General features: G+C 44.9%; 1 protein-coding gene across 1 annotated transcript; it reads right to left on the bottom strand.

Moving 5' to 3' along the window:
• Nucleotides 1-1495: 1495 nt before the first annotated feature.
• On the bottom strand, nucleotides 1496-21289 carry LOC125943571 (arylsulfatase B-like). The gene is made up of 8 exons (XM_049662995.1): nucleotides 21144-21289; nucleotides 17863-17971; nucleotides 14553-14712; nucleotides 13306-13418; nucleotides 6658-6768; nucleotides 5398-5523; nucleotides 1964-2090; nucleotides 1496-1518 (listed from the first exon to the last, which is right to left on the bottom strand). Exons 1-8 carry the CDS (start codon nucleotides 21287-21289, stop codon nucleotides 1496-1498), a joined length of 915 nt encoding a protein of 304 aa, XP_049518952.1.
• Nucleotides 21290-21989: the final 700 nt, after the last annotated feature.

The raw sequence follows: 21989 nt of genomic DNA, 5'->3' as shown, positions 1-21989 counted from the left end.
TCGTCGCGGGGACGATGATGATGATGATGAGTTTTATTGGCATCCTCTTTTAAAACAGGGCGGGTGGCAAATAGTCACCTAGCTTGCTTGAGTTACTCACGCATGTTATACATTTTTTTATTCTAGCATTTGTATACATCTGTTAATTCTTTTTCTTCCTCATAACTTCGCTATCTACATTGTACCGTTACCTATGCCTGTAACGGATCGGGTCATATCAATCTCTTCCCGGCTTTTTTTTCTTTCCAATACTTTAAACGTATCTTGCTTATCTCGACTGCTGACCGCTTGATGCTTCCGTCCACTGTATAAACAAGCGCTTCTGGAAGGTGTACGTTACATGCGGGCCTCACTGGATGAATCCCTTCGCATTCCATTAGGATGTCTGAGTGAGAACACGAGGAAGGCGCCGAGGGAAAAGGTGTGAGCACTCGGGCAACCAAGTTGATAAGAAGGGAAGAGGGGGAGGGGGATATGTTGCGCGTTATCTCTCGCGCAACCGAGTTGTGGGGAGGAGCGGGAAAGAGGACGAGAAGTAACTGACACTCGCTTTTTCTTCGCGGAAGGACGAAGCAAGGCGCCGAGGGAAAGGGCATGCGCTCTCGCGCAAACAAGTTGCGGCGGATGGGTGGAAAGGGACTGAGCTCGCTCACTCACTCACGCGCTCATTCGGTCGTTCGTTCGTTCGTTCTATTCGCCTATAAAAAATTAACAATGATCGTCGATGGTTTCTACATATTTTTTCTTTCAGATTTATCGTTTAGCGCGCTTTTTTTTTACTTCCCTTTTAATATTTTAGATATATGATTACAAATCAGAGGTCGTGTTCACGAAGCAGTTCTTATGCCAAATAAGTTCGTAAGAATAAAAATAAGCCAATAATGAGAACGAACATATCATTTGCGAAGGTGGCACGGCAATGGGAAACAATTCTTAAACGACAACCTTAGTAAATTCGGTGCCTGTAAAATAGAATGCCAGTTGACGATGATGTCGAATGCGTAGCTCTATATTAACGATGCGGCGTGGTAAGACGAGTCTATATTATACGAGAACGTGAATTTTAGAGCAGCACGCGTTGAAGCCTGTCAAAGAAAGGTACACCTTTGCTGCAGGGATCGCATGTTCACATGCAGGGCCAGGTACACTTCTGCTGCAGGGCACATTACCGAACGAAGTCGTCAGCATTATTCAAATGTGTGCTTAAGGCTGTGAAGAGTTATACCCTTTAGAAGTGATTGATTGATTCATTGTATGGTTTATTATTTGATTGATTGTATGGTTAAATATTTGATAGATAGATTTATTAATTGATTTTACATGCAAAGCTGCATTTGGCTCTAAAGTCGTCGAAATTGGGACTTCAGATCAGTTCTAGCCACACGATGCTGTGTATCGTGCAAAAAAAATAGTAGCATACTGCATTAGCGTTCCAGCATCCACTCGGTTCGAAATATGGCCGCTTAGGTAAAACTTTAAATCTGCAAACTTCCCCCTATCTGCTGAGGGCCATGGCCCCTGATTAGAGAGGTATGCGAAAAACCAAATAAGACTTGTGCGAGACATACGTGAAACACTATTATGTGATATTGCGGTGAACAGCCTACAAAAATTAACTCCCCCCCCCCCCCCATCAATGTTAGTAAACTGAAGATATAGACCTGAAATATGCCCCCTTGGAATTAAAATGCCGAATACTTTTCCGCCACGAGCGTAAGCCTTATTTCTGCATCACGTCAAAGCAGCTGTAGCAATAATAAGGAACTTACGGTAAAGACTACACCGGACACCAAAAGACAGCAAAAATACATGGACAGCAAGAGAGCCGACCCTGTGTCTGTCAATTTTTCGCACAGCTTTTCCATACAATACAGTGCCATTAAACCAAATTTGAATCTTCGCTCTATAATAAGGAAATTTTCCCAATCAACGTGCACTGCTGAGCTTAATAAAGCGCTCTTACCAGCATAGAACGTTCTGTTCTTCTCTCCTATGTAGGGGAACTTGGCGATATTTTCCTCCGGCGCTTGCAGGTGATCTGGGTCTACTGTGGAGTGTGCGGCCTGGTAAGACACCACGAGCAACAGTGGCTGCGAAAAGTTCGAAAATACACATGTGGATGCGGTGCGCAACTTAATACCGCGCGTTCGCCGATAATACCGGGCGTACCTAATAAAAAATTAAAAGAGACATAGACCAGCTATATTGCCCTGAACTTGGTGTACGATGCACACCTCTCTTCCTGGTGACTTGAAAGCAGCGCGGCCCTCCCCACAAGCGCAAGGGACACTGTGTTCCTCTGACGACACGAGATGTATCGGACTTCTGTTGCCCAGTGAAACAGACCCAAATAATCAATGGCGAGCTGTGTAAGAGGGATGGAGGTTCGGTTAGTACTAGCCGGGGCAATGAATTCTAACTTCTGCAGTGTCCGAACCCACCTGTGTTGTGGACTTTTTTCTGGTTTATGGACTTTCTGGACACCTGTTTTCTGGAGTTTTAGCTGGTGGTGCTGCATATGACACACGCACAGAGGCGCTAAGGGGAAAGCACTTATCGGTATCTCCTTGCAAGGCGAGGTTCACCTGCACGCTAGCCACAGCCTTCTTCCTAATGTTCTTATATATTAGAGGCCCAGAAACACCTCGCGTCTTGGTTGGCGCTAACCATTGCTAAGTGAGTAAACGCCGTTATGCTTACTTTTGGTTAAGACAGCCTTTGAAGCAACTGTATTAGTTTTGCCTGATGATATACTGACCTGCATGACGTACAAGCGCTACGCTACGCCATGTGCGTCTAGCCATTAATTCATGCTTAAAGCCCAAACCGCATGAGAACGTGCGACGGCGACGAGCGACGGCTTCGAGCGGCGAAACGGGCCGTCGCGCGAACAGATCGCTCGTTCTTGTCGCTCGATCGCTCGGTTCTGGAAATCTAGAATTCGTCACTCGTCGCCCGGAAGTCCTATGAGCGACTAGCCAATAGCGCGAAGCCGGAATTGGATATACGTCAGTCAAGTACTACCGATTGTCGCACGGAACGAGCAAACGACTAGATTTTGATACGTGCAAGAATAATAACGTAGTGCAAGACATTTAGAATATTTATACTGCTCCTAATTTACACTAAAACACATCAATTTAAATTATTAAAGCACGCGTCACGCCATTTTCGGCGAGTATTTGCTGCCCTCATACCGGAAACACTGCGGAGACGTCGCTCAAAGTCGTCGCTCATCTCGTCGCTCGCATGCGGTACGACTTGTAGGCAACGAGCGAACGCGACAGCCATCTCCATCACGTCGCTTGTCGCTGTCGCTCGCAAGATCGCGTGCATGCGTTTATACTTAACCACGCTGTTTCTCTTCTACGACGATTTTCTTTGGAGGGCTTCTGAACATACAGTCAGTGTTAAGATCTTTACGGGGCGCATGTGCTGGAAAATTGGATTCCCGAGTAGTTCCTACCTACATCACTGCGTAGTCCGCTGTGCTAGCTGCCGGTCAAAATTTCAGGCTGCGTTCCCAATGTGCGGATTTCAGAGAACTTTCGAGCGCTAATTTTTCACGCCGGCTGTGCATGTCCCATTATCGCGTGGCATTACAAATATGTTGATTCTTGCTTATTACCATGCCCATTTTAAATTTGGACGATCTTTTGAAGCGGCAGTGTGTTTCTCAGAGATATGAGTCTCGCTCACGTGTACAATTAACATAATTAACGGTAGTAAACGAAACAAACCCACATGTAAACTAGACAGTGCTCACTTTCATCCTTGAAACCCGACGCGAAGAAAGATTGAGAAGGTTTGCAGAAGGCGCAATGAATTGGGTTGCGAAGGGGATACTGTACGCCCGGCCAAGCCTGATCTGAAGGCTCTTTACTATTTCCTTCGGTTGTCGCTACTTCACATCTCTTCAAGTTGTGTTGGGGTTGTGTTTTGGTAGCTTATTTTTCAGCCTTTTGCCGATTATGAACGCCTACATTGGGCAAAAGGACAAAAGGCGTAGCATGCCTAATTGGGCAAGGTTCGGACTGGTGTTGTAGAAATCGCGAGGCGCTTTTTTCGTTGCTGGGTGCTTTATTCGTCGCAGCGATAGATTTTATTTTTTACAAGTACTGCTCCAAGAGGGTACATGTAAACGGCAAACGGACGCCTCAGGGGAGCAGCTGAGATTATAATAACGCTTTGTCTAAAGGTACGTCGGACGTACCTGCTTTGCTTCCGTTTCGCTAGCTCCGCGGCTCCCGCCTACCGATTTTTGCACATGGTCTTATAGTCAACACCAGTCAGCACCTTACCCACAGTTGTGCATGACTGGCCAATCGCACAGGGCGTCCCACGTGTGTTGCTGGGCTGTCGCAGCTACTGCTTGACCGAACGATACCTGAAAGCTCGAAGGCGTCAGGTATCGCCGATAAGCTGGCTGCTCAAGTACGCTGGCACGCTCAAAGTGTTTTCCCTGCTTTCCCGTGTACAGGGACGGCCACGTCTAAGGTGAACACCTCATTAGTATTCAAGACATCATGGAAGCTGATGTTCTGTATACATAATTCGAAAAATCATTATTGTGTTTATCGACACCATGATTACACATCGTATAACGAACATTTCACTCGTGAAGTAGAATAAACGCTGTAGTTTTACCGGCTTTCATGGATACTAATGAGGTGTTCACCTTAGATGTGGTCGATCCTGTACCATGTTTTCTTTGACCTTCAACTTGTTGTCGAAGTAAAGTTATCGCTCGCTCGCGACACGCCTTTCACTGTGTAAGACTTGTGTCGAGACTGTTCTATGGCAGCTTCTATCTAAAAGAAACCCGTAGCATCTGATCCTGCAATCGCCGGCATTCTTGTGGTACCAGCTTACTTGGACGGCGCAAGTTGTGACCAGTTCTCAACGTGCCCCGAAAGCTAGACACACAAACGTTTCTACATTCCGCCTTTGTAGAAAAGCAGCCGTCGACACCGTAAATCGAATCCGCGAACCTGTGCTTGGCAACAGAACGCTATAGACACCACGGCGTGTCCACACAGTTCCGCATTGGAAACTAACATTCAAAGATTGCTACTGATTTTTTTTTTTTTTCGTAGCACCAAGTTCCGAAAAATGTGGCAGTAACTGGCGCAGCATCTCCTGACAACCGCTCTGGGACGAACAGTTGATAAGTGCGAAAAGTTCATCAGGGCCACCTGCTGGACCTGAAACAATGTTAACCGGCCCCGGACGAAGGAAGGGAAGGGAAAGAGAAAGGAAGGAGGTAGGGAGGTTAACCAGAATAACGTCCGGGAAAATGGGAAAGGGGAACACAAAGATGACAGGGAGAGAGAACCGGACGAAGGATGTCATTACAAACGCCGAGCGTCACAAAGGCGGCATTCAGCAGTGCCATACCTTGGACTTTTTCCTGTTTTTGATGATGGACTGTACCCTCTTCGTGTACAGTGACGTAGAATAGGTTCCATTGTCTGACCACACGGGTTCCTTGTTCAGCCAGAAATCGAGACCTGTGTGGTTTTCCTGGAAGCATAAAAACGTGCAGCTAAGGTTAGTGTCCTGAGCCTGTGGTTGATTAAAATTGCCTGTCCTAAGGACATATTTTCGACGCGCAGCCCGATAAATTAAAGACTTGTAGCAAACCTGTCTAAGCAGCCTGCGCACAGCCTTCGTCGCACTGTAGTGTCGAACGCAAAAAAGGGTGCGCACAGCAACGCACCGGAAATGTACACTGACTGCCACTGGTTCAAGCTGTGTTTCCCCTTCGTGCCCTCATAGCAAACGCTATAAAGTAGACTTGACATCGCCACTTATCACTCTGCGTTCGAAGTATCTTGAGAACGTCTCTTCTTTTCGCTCACAATCAGCAATGTCCCAGCAATCTTGAGGTACCGCAGCGCCTGACGTGCTTTATCGTCGCCCAACACGGTGACGCGTCTGCGTTACGTGGCAGATATTGCGGATATTGGTGACGTGCCCATATAGCATATCTCACACTCAGAAGCCCCATGTCTTAAATGACAGGTTTTGGGCCTTATAACGATTCATTTTATAATTTTGTAACGATTCGTTTCGTTTTCCATTCAATTCGGCTTTCTTCGTTGGCTCTGACGCCATCACGGTGCCATTATCGCCGATATCAGCTACCCAGCGTTATGGGTGATAAGAAATGAAGGCCCGGTATGAACGCCACAGCCACTGAGCTATAACCGCGAGGGTTGTAAAATAATTCTTACAAAATACGGCCACTGGTTCTTTTAGACCGCAGAAATAGCTACAAATTTATTTTGAACAATCAGAAGAAAAAATCGAGAGCGTCTCTCGAAGGAATCGCCAGCTACTGCAATTACTACTGGAAAGTAGAACAGCAAAAAGGCGCTCCGAAGTAACTTCATCATGCTCATTAGCGGGTGTGGCGGTGGCTGCAATGCACCGCGAGACCTTTCCTGCTCATATATACGGCGCAGGTATATTCTTTAAATCTCTCGTACTGCTGACACGAGCGTGACTAAAAAAACATAACACGGTTATAGCATTTGTGTTATTTTGTTGAACTTGGTTTGAGCGATAAATAAGGCTTGCCGTATTGACTGGAGGTCTCGAAAATACTTTCTGTTGAAAAAGAAAAAGAAAAATAGTCCGTCTTGACTCACGTACATAGCTGAGGGTGTGAGTGTAGTAGTCTTCCTCTCCATAGTAGAAGCCGTAAAAACTGTCAAAGCCTCGGCATGTTGGCGTAAGGCTGTCCTTGTAAGATCCTAGGTGCCACTGTGCGTAGTAAGCGAGTGTTGAGCGCATGGCACTTATCAGAAAACAAAGATCTATCTACAAATAATTAAAGCACCGGCGATGTGAGCGCAAACGTTTTATTTGGCAATGTGCACCAAGTTTGCAGCTATTTAACTTTGCATTGATATAATATTTAACAAGTTGTTCAATGCCTATAAACGGCATATTTTTTCAGATATATATATATATATATATATATATATATATCAAAGTGAAGGTCATCATAGGTGGCCAGATCACGTATTGTAAGCGAACATAAGCTTGTCAGCTTACCCAGTGGCTAGCAAAACCGTTCAATCGCTTGTGCCGCTATTTTCGGACTTGTGGGCGTTTAGGCATTTTGAATACAAAATAATATCTTAATATGTATGTGCTCGCATTAAACAATCATTTCGCAGAGTAGCACTTCCACGCAATCCCGTAGTGGAGCATTCAGATACACGTCCCGCGTCAGAAACGAAAGCTAATCAATAAGTGCCATCATTACTTTACGGGAAGCAACCAATGCTAACGGCCAGCTTTTATGCCAGTTCTTGTCAGTGCTTTCTTCCCTTTTTTTTTTACAGATAAGGCCGTCTACCAAAATACTAACGGAGTTACAATGAGCCATATGCATGTTCAATTATAACGAATTTCCTTTCTTCTGTCCTTCCTTTTTAATGAACACGTCAGGTAAAAAAATTAATAAATTGGGGCAGAAACTCTCCACTAGGGAATTATCATACAGTGCGTAGCATTCTTTCGAATCATTACTTATGAAGCTTATACTCTGCCCTTGAAATCGAAATTGGTGTATTTTAAGAGATAAGCAACTCCAAAAAATACCACGCATACTTTAACGATCTCCCCAGGAAGCTCGTTTTACAGCGAAGCGGCTAGCCTCTAGTTGGTCGGGATTTTTCGTGTCCACGTGCACGGCTCTCGCTCAAAAAATGTGGGCCGATCCCGGGGACTGTGCAAAGAAGCTGGAAGCACACAGTGTGCTGCTTTCCAAGAGGCAGCACATCACGTCATCAGGTGACATCATCACTGGACGTAGGCGTCATCGCGTGACGCCATCTTTGAGGTGATGACGTCATCAGGCTATATCGCCAGGTGATGATGCCCTTATTCTGGTGTATTCGAATTACAATCCGAAGCTATCAGGCCTGCAGCTTGTGTGTAAACCGTACTTAACGAATTTTCTGACGCAATTTACTTTGAAAAATTTAGTTAGTCCAATAATGCACTTGCGCTTGACGGAGAGCCTAGAGGAATGAGCATGTATGCTGCACTTCCGCACACGTGCGTGCGTGCCTGACGTACGTCGCTTGTGGTGGTGGTGGTGGTGGTGCTTGTCTAATGTCGTCTAACGTCGGTCGTGATTGTCTAACGTCGGCAACAGCTTCGCTGTATACATTCACTTTCGCAGGGTGGAACGGTGGCGGATTTTTTTTTACCACCGCTCTTGTGTTTGGTAAATGAAAGAAACGTTGTTATTGTGTTTGATTTTTTTTTCTCGCCTGCGCTCCGACGTGTCCTCCTGAGAAACTTATCTCTGTTCTTGCAAACGCAATTCTCTTGTCGCTTGCGTTTTCCGCGCGTACCTTGCCCACGCAAGCTCTCGCCTGCGTTCTAACTGTGCCTACGTAAGGGCTGCGTTTCGTATACGTTTTCTCGCCGCATTCTGACGTCTCTGTTCCTCGTCACTGAGTAGTTTCTTAGGGCGCAGCATAGTCATTTGATGTAATACAAGCAAGGAACTCCACAGGAAGTGTTATTTTGTTAGCCTATGATGCGACGCAGGCCCCCCGATGTTGAGTGCGCCGGTCGCGTGTCCAGTAAATTCTAGCAATAATTTGGGCCATAGAGTCCCCTACAATAAATATAAGAGGAAACTATATGTCTCTGCAATCATTCTGTCACCATGGGAATGATGGTTAGTACATATATTTGTCTAATATTCATGCTTGTGGCTTGAGACGTTCTTCTGGTTTTGTTTATTATGCTTTATCTGCCTTCTCTGTCCTAAATTTCAAAGCAATATATACTTGTATAAAAGGCGTTTGAAGCCAGGAAGACGAAGTGTAGACAAATCCATGTACTTAACCATCATTCACCTGCTGACTGAACCACCCTGCCTGCAGCTGCCGTAAACACTAGCGCCACGTTTCCCTCTAGTGACTATTGTATGAAATCTATGGTATGGGCTGTTCACGGATGTGTGTCGGCTCCTGGCTGCTTTCTGATAACGTATCGCGACGGAGGTTCGTGCGCTCACAAGTAGGTGGCGGTAAGCGTACGGAAGTGTCTGTATTCACAGGAATTCACCTATTCAAGCCTAGATGGCACTACGGATTTTCTGTGACACGAAACGGAAAGACGAACAGAACGGAGCAGTAAATGGGCCCGGGCACCTAGTCAAAGAATGCAACGCAATAATTAAAGCGAAGCTTTCTATGTCTCACTGATTCGTCCGTGAGCGTCCAAAAATGCACTGCAGGAAAGCCAACTTACACAGTGGAACTATCTTCGCATCTGTGCAGTCAACAGAAAAATCTGCGCATCTGCGTACACAATCGTAGAACACTACCGTTTACATTCGCAGTTGTACCGATAAGAACAATGGGAACTGCAACGCCACGCTACCCAGGCGCACTGTATATATCTGCATTGCATTACACGCGTCTCGCAATGCATTCCCGGTCATCACCATGGGTAGGCCGCGGGTGCAGCGCATGGCAGAAGCAGAGGCTGCCGTACGCGAACGTAAGCGCGAGCGCGATCGTGCCCGTAAGGCCGATCCGGTGTATCGGCAACGGCATGCAGTCCGTGAAAGTGTGAGTGTGTGCGTGTAATCAACGGCTAGATGACCTAAAATAAATGCTATGCAACTTAACGAAATGTGTCTTCATTCAACTTCAACATTTAAAAATGCAAACCTAAACAAGCAATCAAATCACATATGCATCGCATCGGGTCGCTCAGCATTTTTTGGGTTCGTTGCGTGGTCATTGGCTTTGGACTTTGATTCAGTTTGCATGGGCAAAAGCTTCGCGTTCAACCATCTTTCTTTAAGAAAGCGGCTTTGATTTTTCCGCTTTTCGGGAACCATTGTTGAAGATGTCGAGACCTTTCTGTGGCTTGTTTTGACACGTCTCCATCTTGGTCCAAGTTTATCTGCGCTAGTTTCCAATAATACATGACAGCGCCGACTACTGCTTGCGTCTTATTGCGCTCTTACGTCACGAGAGCCGCGATGACTGTCGAGGTAAAACTTTGATTGCTGATACAAAACACTCAACTTTCAAAATATTTTTGGAAGCAGAACCGGTAGGTGGTCCCTCATCCTATGCAACATGAGGTCCCTTGTTTTACCTAGAGACCTTAATGCAACACCATTTTGAAGCGCGGTTAAATAGTGCTTCGAAGTTTCCATAATGCGGGCCAATAATAATACAAGCGAGGCCAACGTAGCCAGCCATTTTCTCGGCCCTCTGGTTGGCGATATCACGTCTCGCGCTTTCTTGTATTCGTTATTTTATTTTTTTCATAAGAGTAGACAAACGGGAAGGTAGCCTTTACATCAGAGCCAGTTATGCGGAGACACAGTAAAAAAAAGACGCTACCGGTCTTTTCCTTTTTTTCTCTCTCTCTCTTTTTTCTTGTTCGTTTGTTTGTTTTCATATAACACGAGCACACGTGCCATAGACGCACAAGCCCGACATCATGGGCGCCGCCATATTGCGTAGGCTGTGGAGCCATCTATGGGCAGTCGGAATGCTAGCTTAAGCGAGCGCTCCGTGTTGTATGCCATGGTATACGCTCGGCAGCAGTTTCTGGAGGTTGTTTTTGCGCTTGCGCCATCTATTTAGCATGACATGGCGTTTTCTACGTGCGAAACGGTCCTGTGAGGGGATACTGAAGTGATTTAAGTCGACATGACCGGAGTTTCTGATGGCGTTGAGGCGGACGGTGCACCTATAGCGCGATGTATTGAATTGAATTGAATTCTGGGGTTTTACGTGCCAAAACCACGACTGATTATGAGGTACGCCATAGTGGGGAAGTCCGAATTAAATTCGATCCCCTGGAGTTCTTTGACGTGCACCCAATGCACAGTACATAGGCGATACATGGGTATTTCCACGGTACATGGGCACAGTACATGAGCATGGTACATGGGCATTTCGTCCCCATCGAAACGCGATCGCCTCGACCTCGTTCTTAACAGCGCAACGTCAAAGCCACGAAGTAAACACGGCGGGTCCAGCGCGATGTTTGCGCACGTGTTTGAGCCTACAATCAGCATCGGAGATCAGTTGTGTATTTCTGAAAATTCGTTTCGCGAATGTGATCTTACTACAGCATTCTCACTGTAATACAAAGTTCTTATTTAGCAGTAATTGACAATTACGAAGAATACGCCGATCCTAACAGCGTGGGCACCGTTCTGCTGCGGAACAAGTTGTGCTGTTTACTTTAACAAGCGTTTGAAATTGTTATCTGTAGGTACATTGTGCGACTACCTTGTTTGCTGGACGAGGTGTCCGCCCACGACTAAAATAGTTTTGGTTAGTAATAGCACCATACTGTACAGTATGGTGGTATTAGGCAGTGGTAGACCCAGGGTTATAGATCTGTTTGTTCTCTATAGCGTATGGTCCAAGCACGTGGCATGACCATGCGAGGTCTTACTGCGGTGTTATCCAGTGTTCGTTTTTTTACTATACTTTTTTTGTCTTGTTTGTCTCGTCTTCTGCGACGAAGTTAGCAATTTTAGGAAAATTCTGTCCTCACAAATAGCCGTCGAGTTTTGTTTATGTGATCCTCTTTGGATATCCTCTTTTACAGGGTAACAAGGCAATGCCGAAGCACAAAACTTATATGTAGCATGCTGGTTTGCCAAACGCAGTGTTCCCGCTGTTCAGCAAGGCCATCGGCTTCATACAGGAGACTAACGTAGACAAAAGATAGTGATTTGAAGCCTACTAAACTTGAAATGCGTGTTAATGATGCCGGTGGTTAACGCAAATGTTTTATAACGATTGACGCTTATAGATGATTCTGGGTTGCATTAGGTTGGCCGTACACGAGCGCTCTAATATTTCAGTTCCCACGCCACGCTATCAGATAGTGAGAATATTTTCCCATTCTTTCTTGCAATTCGCAGACGCCGGTTCTCTTAGTCGAGTGACGGACTGAAAGAACTTTATTGATAAAGGCACCTGCGAGGTTGCCCGCCCGGGCTCAGGCCACCCGGGCATTATGTGCGGCAACCGATACAGCCAAAATTATTCACAATGCGTACCCACACCGCGGGTGATGGCGCGCGTCGCACGTTTTCGCAGTCAAGAGAAACTCCAGCATACTGTAACAACTATGGCTGCACCTCAAGGCTGCAAAGTGGTTGTTCGACGCCTTCGTGTGAACTTACATGACGTAAGTTTTAGATAAAACGAGCTATAACATATCGAAATCGTTCCGCAGCACACGACAGCAACACATTCAAGCAGTGCCACTTCAGTTCACAAAGTCGGAGAGAAGGGAAGGCTCGCAGCGTGTCGTTCCCTCCTCGCTCGACGAAGATGTTAGTAGGGATGTTAGTAGGAAGTTAACAGTAGGGAGTTAACAGTAGGGAGTTAACAGTAGGGAGTTAATAGGGAGTTAACAAGATGTTAGTAGGGAGTTTTCGATATTGTGCACGCACAGTTAGGAGGCGCAAACCGCCTGGTTTACAAAAGAACGCAAAGGGCCTACGGTGGAGTTTTCGCTTTTTGCCATACGCAACGCCCCTTGGGTACGTTATTTCTAGAACTCGTTAATGTTGACGAATGCTAAGCTTTTGCGAGAGAGGCGTCCATAGGCAATACACGCTTTAAGTAATTCAAGTTCATATCAGTGTGCAAAAAAGTGCACTATAAGTTAAACACACACGAACGCAAAAGGGCACACGCACATACGAATGTTATGCAGGGCGTCCCAACTAATCATGCACCAAGATTTGAAAATAGCCAAATGCCATGTAGCTGGACAGCACCAAGGTAATGTTGTTTGCCGTCGCTTGGCGACACTCAGATTATTTTTTTTGCATTCCGCCTAAATACATAATTAGGCTTAATTAATTATTCAACTTCTCAAAATTTTATTAGATGAAAAGTGTCAATGAGAAAATTGTAGAGCAACATGAAAAACTCCCGATACAGCTTTCTATTGCTCAATACGTGCTGCATAAAAGTGTAGCTACGTGGCATTTGCACATTTTTAAATACTGGTACATGATAGTTGGGACGCCCTGTATGTAGTTGAAGTAAGCCTGCAGGAAGCAATGAATGTAACTAGTACTTATTAATTCTAGTAATTGTTAAGGAAATGTTAAGTAATTGTTAAGTAACTAGTAATTGTTAATTCCTCTGCCACATATGCGTCTCGAATGAATCCGCACTTGCCATTTTCCTCCACAATGTTCAGCGTTCAATATGGTGCTTCAGCACCAACATAAAAGGACTAAGATCCATTCAGGCTTGGATCGGTTACCTTTCCTACCAAGTGGGTCTCGTAGCCGAATTCTTTAAGGTATTGGGGCAGAATACGCACGTCCGTCGGCAGACCCCATGGCTGAGGTATATCAATCGGCACACCCTGCATGCCTGGTAGGAACGGATAACATCACATCAATGAAAATTTCTTATACTAACGGCTGGTTTAAGAAAGTTTTACTTATTTTTATATTCTTTTTTTTTCATTTCTTTGCGTTAACTAAGTGAACGCGAAAACTAGAGCCACACCATATTTTCTGTTTCTTCACTCGCTCAGCTGAAGATGCGTTTGTTACTCAAGTAGCGGTCACTCGCTCCTCGACAGATCGTCAAGCCTCTTGGATTTTTGGGTATCATACGATTGTTTCCTGTTATTTTATGTATTTGGCTCTACATGTTTGCATCGGTTCTATTTGTGCTGTCCTAAACCCACAATGCCGCACTGTTGTTTCCTATTCTGACGTCCCTGTCTTCCACGCTCTGTCCATTTGTCACTATTAATCACCCACCCGTCCAAGCCTCCACACTTGGCGACTTCAGCCGCCACCCCTCCTCGAAGGAGATGCCTGATAAAGCCTGGCAAGCGAGCGGACTGTAGAGGGTTAGTTCATTGATTAATTAATTGATTGATTGATTGATTGATTGATTGATTGATTGATTGATTGATTGATTGATTGATTGATTGATTGATTGATTGATTGATTGATTGATTGATTGATTGATTGATTGATTGATTGATTGGAAACGTTGGCGACAAGCAGAGTCTGTCACCAGCTTCTCCATATCTATAAATTGCTGAATGAATTAAGGGTGATGATTGGTAAAGTGAAACATGTCAGCTATATAGCAGCTTGTAGCCAAACGCGTGGCAGTCAGTTGCAATTAAAAATAATAAATGACTAAATGGCAAATAGAAGCCACGCCAATGGCGCATGTAGTGCACAGCAGTTATGTAAATGACAGTCATGTATAAAACCGTTCACATTATGGGCGTTAAGAGCACACCGCCGTCCCCAACCACACCAACCCAATTCCGCCCCAACCTCCAGAACAACCAGGCGTTTATTCATATGTATGTACATATATATATATATATATATATATATATATATATATATATATATATATATATATATATATTTGTCGCAGTTGAATATTTATTCACAATGAGTACATATAAGAAACCGGGTCAGGTCAAGTGCTATCTCAAGTAAGTGATATCGCTCTGCGGCACAGATACCTTACCTGTGCGTATTGGGTACAGTCCCGTCAGAAGGGCAGCCCTCGATGGCGTGCAGTAAGACTGAACATAGTAGTTGTTCAGTACGATACCGTCTGCAGCCAGAGCGTCCAAGTTGGGCGTCGGTATCTGAGACGAGCCGTGGAAGCTGACGTCGCCCCATCCCTGCAGCGATGGCGTAAAACAGCGTTGATTCTGCTTGTTTCATAAAATAACATCTAGACAGCACCAAACTACCTTCCCCATTTCCCGACGGCTGCGAAAGTCTCACCGTTTGCACAATAACCGCAGCTTCGAACACATTTTTTCGGACGCCTCCAACGCTTTCAATTCTACAGCCTTACCACTAGCAGTTTGACTACGGAATGGCCTTCCTGATGACATCGTCAACAGTCGTGAACCAGTGCAGTTTCGACATGAAGTAACTGCCATTTTTTTCATGAGCATTTGCTTTCACTGTTATTTTCTACTATAGTTTATTAATCATTTACACGATTCTCGCTAACTGTTGTAATAACTGCATGGTGTTGCGAGATGTACCCTTTCATTGCGCGTGCCTGCATCCGTTTCATTAGTTCGTTTTTCACTCTCTAACTACTATATAACGTCGCCTTGTTTTACGTATACCTCAACATCCTGCTTATATCCACGCGGCCTTGTTACTTGTAACTCTAGAATGCTTTCACTTTTAATATCTATTGTATACCCCAAATCCCATAATACTCCTGCTGGAGCCTGTAAGACGTGCGAACAAATAAGTTTGATCTGAACAAGCGCGTAAAATGGTCGAGTGTCTTATCAACTTCCCTTTTTTTCAGCGTAACAGTGGATGTGTTGTCAAACTGAGTGCCATGCCCCTGTTATTCGTGGTCATTTAAGCCGGTCGTACTCATTCAATGACAAGAATGGCACTGCATGCGTCTGGTTTTTGAAAGTAGTGGATTTAGTTTAATCGATTCAAAGATGTGGAGAAAGAAAGGGCATTCATATATCTCTATACAGAAGTGTGTTCATAGAACTGTTGTCAAATTGATAAACTTCTGTTATAGACTTGCATAATTGTTCTGCTCTAATGGTAGCATCATACCTCGTGAATTTATTTGGTGTGACAGGAGCGGAATGATGTGCTTCTCTGGCCGTCTACTTCTACTCCCACATACAGTTTACGATCTCTGCTGGTGCTGGCCGTGACATATAATATCTCATTCAACGTATCAGGTTAGAAGTGACGTATACAGGTAGCTTTTTGTATCGTATACGTCGTTCAGCTATGCCTTGTTGGACGTGTGGTCGTTCATGGGAAAGAGAGAGAAATAGAAGAGAGGAAAGGCAGGGAGGTTATCCAGACGCACGTCCGGTTTGCTATACCGGCACTGGGCGAAAGGGTTATAAGGGTGAGAAGAGAGAGAGAGCACAGTTTTGCGCACGTTTGAAGGTTCACATCGAGTCTACAAACGTTCGCCAAGCCCTGTCGACTTCAGGCACTGCAATAACGCTTTCGTGACATTCTGTGTCATCGTTGCGTACGGTCATGGCCCAAGGATCTTCATTTTCGAAAATGTCCTAGAGTCGAGCTAGTTCAATGCTGTCCGGTGAGCTTCACGCTTGACGTCGTACAGGGGACAGAGACATAAGATGTGTTCAATCGTTTCTGTAGTTCCACAAGGGTCGCACATGGGCGCTTCTCCCATTCCGATGCGTAACGAGTAGGCCTTTTTTAATGCCACCCCGAGCCAGAGGCGGCACAGTACTGTCGCATCACGGTGAGAAACCTTTTATGGTGCTTGTAGCTTTTGAGAAGAGCTTGCTGCCCTGCGTGCTGCTGCAAAATACCTCCTGCAAGAGACACCTCGGAAATGAGTCATCTTTTTGGATTCTAAGGCAGCACTTCAGAGTTTGCATTTTGCCCTAGATCACAGGACTCATGAGCAGCTCCCATATAAGATAAGGGAGGACCACCATCAATGTATTGCTGAGGTACATGAATTATACTGAAATACATGACATGAAATAGTGGCTGCCTGGACATGCCAGCATTGCTGGTAATGACCTCGCCGACGAAGCTGCCCGGTCCGCCCATGTAGAAGCCCGACCAGTTCCAATCCCTTTATCCAGTACCAATGTTGCAAGAAAGCTTCATTTCGTGGCTAAAGATTTGACAAATATTGGCCTTATCCCAACTTCAAGAAGCGTCATCTTCATACATACATTCACGTTCTATTAAGCTTATCCTAAATTTGAACCGAAAAGATATGCTTTGAAGGCAACGTTGATGGCTCTTAATAATTGCCCTTTCAGCTTAGAAAAGTTGCTTTTGCGATGCGATAAGGCATCATAACAGCGTTCAGCCCTGAAAGCTTTAATAAGCTTCTTCACCGAAAGTGACATTGTATATCTATGTACTGACACTTTCTATGTTCTTTTAGAGTTATCGTTATGTCGCATCATTCTGTGTTGGTTGTACATTAATTTTTGTGGTGTTTTCTTTTCTATATTTAGTGTTGTTGCTTCACCATGTTAACGAAGTGCGCTTTATTGCCGGGTCGTTTTTTTTTTTTTTCATATCACCTCATGTTATCGTTTGTTCACTGAACAATGTCTTGTTTGCGAAGAAGCCGGCGACAGAACAGTTGCTAACATTTCCAATGTCATCACAATAAATCAACTCACTCACGCAGTCATAGCTATCATCTCTCCGTAGCGATGAACACACCCGGCTAATCCCAAAGAACGGAAGGCTAATTCAGAGGGGATTATTCTTAAGCGCTCGAAATTCACGCACGTGGACATGAGAGAGGTGGACAATAATAGCAGCACCTCACCTCGTAATAAATGCGGAACTGCGCCATCAACTGTTCAAACTTAGATCGTCACGCATTAATGTAACAAAATATTCGCAGTTTCCCCCAAAAAGCGACTAAGTGACAGAATAAAAGCATTACCCGTCGCAAGGCTCCCAGTGTTTCACTCCTCGTAAAGGTTCGCATTGGGAGGAAAACCACTGGCGGAATTATACAAACGCACCTACAAGGTGGTGTGGGTATCACTAAATGTTGACGAAGTTCTCGCGCTGGTATTTCACATACACCGAGTGCATGAGCAATACGCCAAGTTTAAATCACAGTTGAAAAATCAATTTAAGAACGTTTTTCACTTCCCACAAACAAGACCTAATACAAGAAAAAGTGCCTACCCTTCCTTCTCGTGTCATAAGGGGCACAGCGGACATTCCAAACATTCCGTCCAAAAGAAAGGCAAACTTTTGTGCTGTATCAAATACTACTTCGTGACAATGAGAACAAATGACCCTCTTACCACGTCATCTGCAAGGAAAAACACTATGTGTGGCTTCGTTTTCGCACACCGCGCTGTCGGCAGAGCGCAAAGGAAAAACGTCAGGTAATATACACTGGCTTCTGCTGCCCTATAAGAAAAGTGAGAGACATTAACAGCATTAGTGAGTCTGTGATAAAAATACCACCGAATGCAATTTACATCAATACAGACGCTACCTAACAATAACTTTTCGATCGGGGGCTTCAAGTGAATCTTGGTGGCTCATAATCTAAACGCACTAAAACTTAACGCCGTACGCATTTGTCTCGTTCTTTCTTTCTCTATTCTTTATTTCTTTATTTCTTGTGGACAGACAGTCTTGATTTTCTATGGTGTTTTCAAGTGTAAGTAATGCAAATATGTTGACGTAAAGGAGGGCATCCGACACTTAAAAACCTGGCCTCAAATTATGTTAAACTTTTTCATCGAATGTGATCATGCCAAAAAGCCCCGTCTGTCAAACAATGCACGGAACGTACAGAGTTACAGGTGAGTAGGCCGAATTCCGCTTTACAGAGGATACGACCATAGAAGGTAGTTCATTCTTTCCAGATCGCGGCTGGCGTCACTGAACGTTGGCAACGCATGCCGAGAAAAAGAACCTTCTTTGTCTTTAATTTTTTTTTGTGGCCTGGACGTAACCTGAGCGCGACAGGAGGTGCTCACGGTCAGATAACGAGGAGATGAAATCAACATTGATCGAATATAGTAAAGAAGCGTTGAGCGGGGCAACTGAGACTACGTTCAGGGAAGTGGTGGCGGTGTAGTGATTAGCGATGGTGGTAGTAGAGTTAGAGGAATGAAATTCAGGTTCGAAGAGAGTGTCGTTGAAGTAAACGAAATTATAGATCATTACACACGTGGGAGATGACACATGCGCCCCCACTATGTGCGTCGCTCTCGGTGAAAAAAAAAAAAAGCGGCTGATTAAGAAAGGCTTTCCCAACATCGAACTCCTCAGAGCTGCAAGAGCCTATATAAAAAAAAACTTTTTTATGTCCAAACATTTCTCAATAAAATAATTATAATTACGCAGATGAGATGTACATGTTGCAATTTATCTGAAAGGGTTATTGGATGCTTTACGGCTAAATATGATGCGGACGACATTGTTTAACGTCGATGTTGCGGTGTTACAGGATTACTAGGTGATGTATGATGTTTGTAGAGGGGAGAATGGCGGTGAAAGGTGTAGGCACAGGGAAGTACGACAGATATGTAAATACATCTGAGGATTCTATAGCCCTCATGTGACAGTAGCACGTACCCCTGCTGGAGGATTAACCAAGAAAGAGCACATACGGAATGTTACAAGAATGGGTGGTCCAAATATAAGACAATAAGGAAATCCGAACAGGTCAATTAATATCATGCGTTATTCTATTAAGAGATATGTGTGCTGTAGAGATTGGGCAGTATTTATATCAGAATTTAATGTTTTCTTACGCCGAACACTGGTGATCTCACTGGCACTATGTTGCCTGTCAGTATTCAGCGCTAAGTAAGCCGGTTTAATTGGTGAGACAGCACCAAAGGACGAGAAACTCGGGATATTAGGTAAATAACGCTTCACTTTAAACACTGCTGAATGTCATGAACTTATATGTGTTCTTTCGTGCTCAGTAAAATCTCCTAGTTATTTATTGCTGGACCCTAATTAGGATGCCAGGTCGAGCTTAATGAAGCCGACAAATGATGAACCTGTGTGTAAACAAAAGGCAAAGGCTACACTGTCTATTGCCGTCCATGTATATCGCATCACATTGCTTTCCTATAGGCATGTAGCTGCAGCTTTCTCTATCGCAAAAGGTGCATTTAAGCTGTAGGTAACGTGATGGTGCACAAATGAACATCCAGAAGTGGAAATGAAACTCAAACTTTCAGATGCATTTGGATAACGTGACCTGGGACATAGATTACATATTCGGCAATAACGAATGATTACTAAGCAACTACGCACGTAAGTAACAATTTGGTCCCGTGAACATTGTACGCACATTCTGTGCCCAAGACGTACCGCGTATGACTAGTCAATTATACTAGAGTATACGGACTGTAGAGGTGCCTCGCAGTTCGTCACTTCAGCAGCTGTCCGTTTTCACCACAGTTGTTTCAACGCCAGCGTGCAGCTGCTTCCGGACATTATTTGCTTTGCCATGACATTGCCTTGAACGTGCGACGCTGATGCCCTCGCTGCACCTGTGTTGTTCTTTTAGAGGTTGAAAGCTACGGATATTCATGTATGTCGTATGGATGACCGTGCAAACTCCGGAAACCAGTGCGGTGTTGCTTATTCGGTGTTGTGGATCCGAATCACAACGTACAGTCATTTTTCGATATATTTCCTTCAGCCAGCATCGCCGAAGGCACCGGATACAAAAAGCAAAAGGTACAGAAGACAGCGAACTTCTTAGTGAATTTGCATAGTTTTCGCATCGACGACGCAAGCGCCTATTCTGTCGGCGCACAAAGGCTGCTTCATCGCTATGTGCTGAATTGTTGTTGACCATCTTTCTCAAGTTATAAACCTTTTTTTTTTCAGTGTATGAGAGTACATAGACGTTCCACGATGCATTTCATGGTATGAAATGCCTTGAAACAAAACAGGACGCGTAGAGAATCTGACACAGCCCATACTCACGGAGTATGTATGGAACGCAAGCGACACATTTAGAGACAATTAAATCCAGGATGTCAGTAAAACACTACGTTTCCTCACTTCTCTTCAATGTGAGATATGTCTTCGCTTACAATGTGAGATTTGAAAAACCTTGCGTTAACCGCGGGAGATAAAATGGAAACAGAGTCAACCGAAGATGAGGGATTCAACCAGTATACCTATATATATTAACGCGAAAAGAAATTAACAAACAAAATAAGACAGCAAGCACCAGATCACATTTGACGTGTTTCAGCAGGCAAAGGGGGTAAACTTAGTAAACATTCTCGTAGCCAATGCCAACAAGGGCTCCTGAATTTTCTCTGTCGCCTGTTTTGATGTCGTCGCTGGGACACGCATGGTGGTAAACGAAAGCTTGACGATATCCAGTCATTTCCAACAACAGTGAAGATGTCAAATCTCGCTAGCATTTGCATCGCTACATCAGTTCTCCTGTACATTCATAGTCTGCAATGTCCTGCGACAAGACATTGCCTCCATGCACAGCAACAACACCGCTCATAATGGGACATTGTCCATACACCACTAGTAGTTATTTTCTAAGCGAGACGAAAAATAAATAGAAAGAGATGCCTCTTACGTCTTAAAGCCAGCCAGCAAGGCCTTTTTTGAAGGCATCTGCGAAGATGTCGACGTGAGTATCTTCAGGCAAAAAGTTTGCTTCACTGGCTTAGGTCGCTCTATGATGTCCATCGGAAAAGGAGGAGACACGGGCGGAGACGTCATCTGAGATTTCAAGAGAGTATATTGTTAACGGTATCTCGCAAAATCTTTCATAATTATCGAGGCACGACCTCGCAGCACCCCCTGTACGTTAAGAACACATACGAGCAGGTAAATAGACAGTTTTAGTTCAGCGCGCGCAACGGCCTTGCGCACGCAACGCGCCAGCGGGGGCACGACTGCGCATGCGCTGGACCTATGAGAGATGCGTGCGTTTGCGCGCGTATGGGATACGCGCGCTAGTTCTCCGGGCTTGCGTTGCGCTCGCTACAGTCGTTGCGTACCCTACCGGCGGCCCTCTCGCGAGATCTCGCGAGATCTCGCTCTGCCGAGAGCTTAAGAACATGGCGGCGACCGACGGCAACACAAGCGGGTCAGTGGTAATGGCAGCGAGCAAATCCCGCGTGCATTTCGGTATCGCCCTCGATTTGGAGCTCCTTGCCTATGTGAGGAGCTTAAATCCATTCGCGGACCCTGTGCAATGGACCGTGATCGCTGCAAAGATGCAGGATATCACTGGGATATCGCCGTTTATTGCCCGAAATGTCCGCAGTCGAACGAAGCTCCTGCTATCCTATTACGCTGCGAAGGACATAGTCAACCTGAGAAAGTAAGTTCCGAGTCTGACTTCGTGAATTTTTGTTCGGCAATTGCTTGCGAGTTTGTGCACCACACGATTGTTTCACCATCTGTTTGGATAGGC

The sequence above is a fragment of the Dermacentor silvarum genome, chromosome 2 (genome assembly GCF_013339745.2).
Source record: "Dermacentor silvarum isolate Dsil-2018 chromosome 2, BIME_Dsil_1.4, whole genome shotgun sequence".
NCBI lineage: Eukaryota > Metazoa > Arthropoda > Arachnida > Ixodida > Ixodidae > Dermacentor > Dermacentor silvarum.
Note: the sequence above shows the minus strand (reverse complement) of the source record. Positions and strands in the feature narration are given on the sequence as shown.

Excerpts from the sequence above, each read along its gene's own strand:
- LOC125943571 (XM_049662995.1), bottom strand. The coding sequence starts at position 21,289 with ATGACGTCTCCGCCCGTGTCTCCTCCTTTTCCGATGGACATCATAGAG. Across the intron at positions 2,091-5,397 it reads AAAACAGGAAAAAGTCCAAG|CCACTGTTGCTCGTGGTGTC; the intron begins GTATGGCACTGC and ends AACTTTTCGCAG. Across the intron at positions 1,519-1,963 it reads GAACAGAACGTTCTATGCTG|GGGCCATGGCCCTCAGCAGA; the intron begins GTAAGAGCGCTT and ends CTCTCTAATCAG.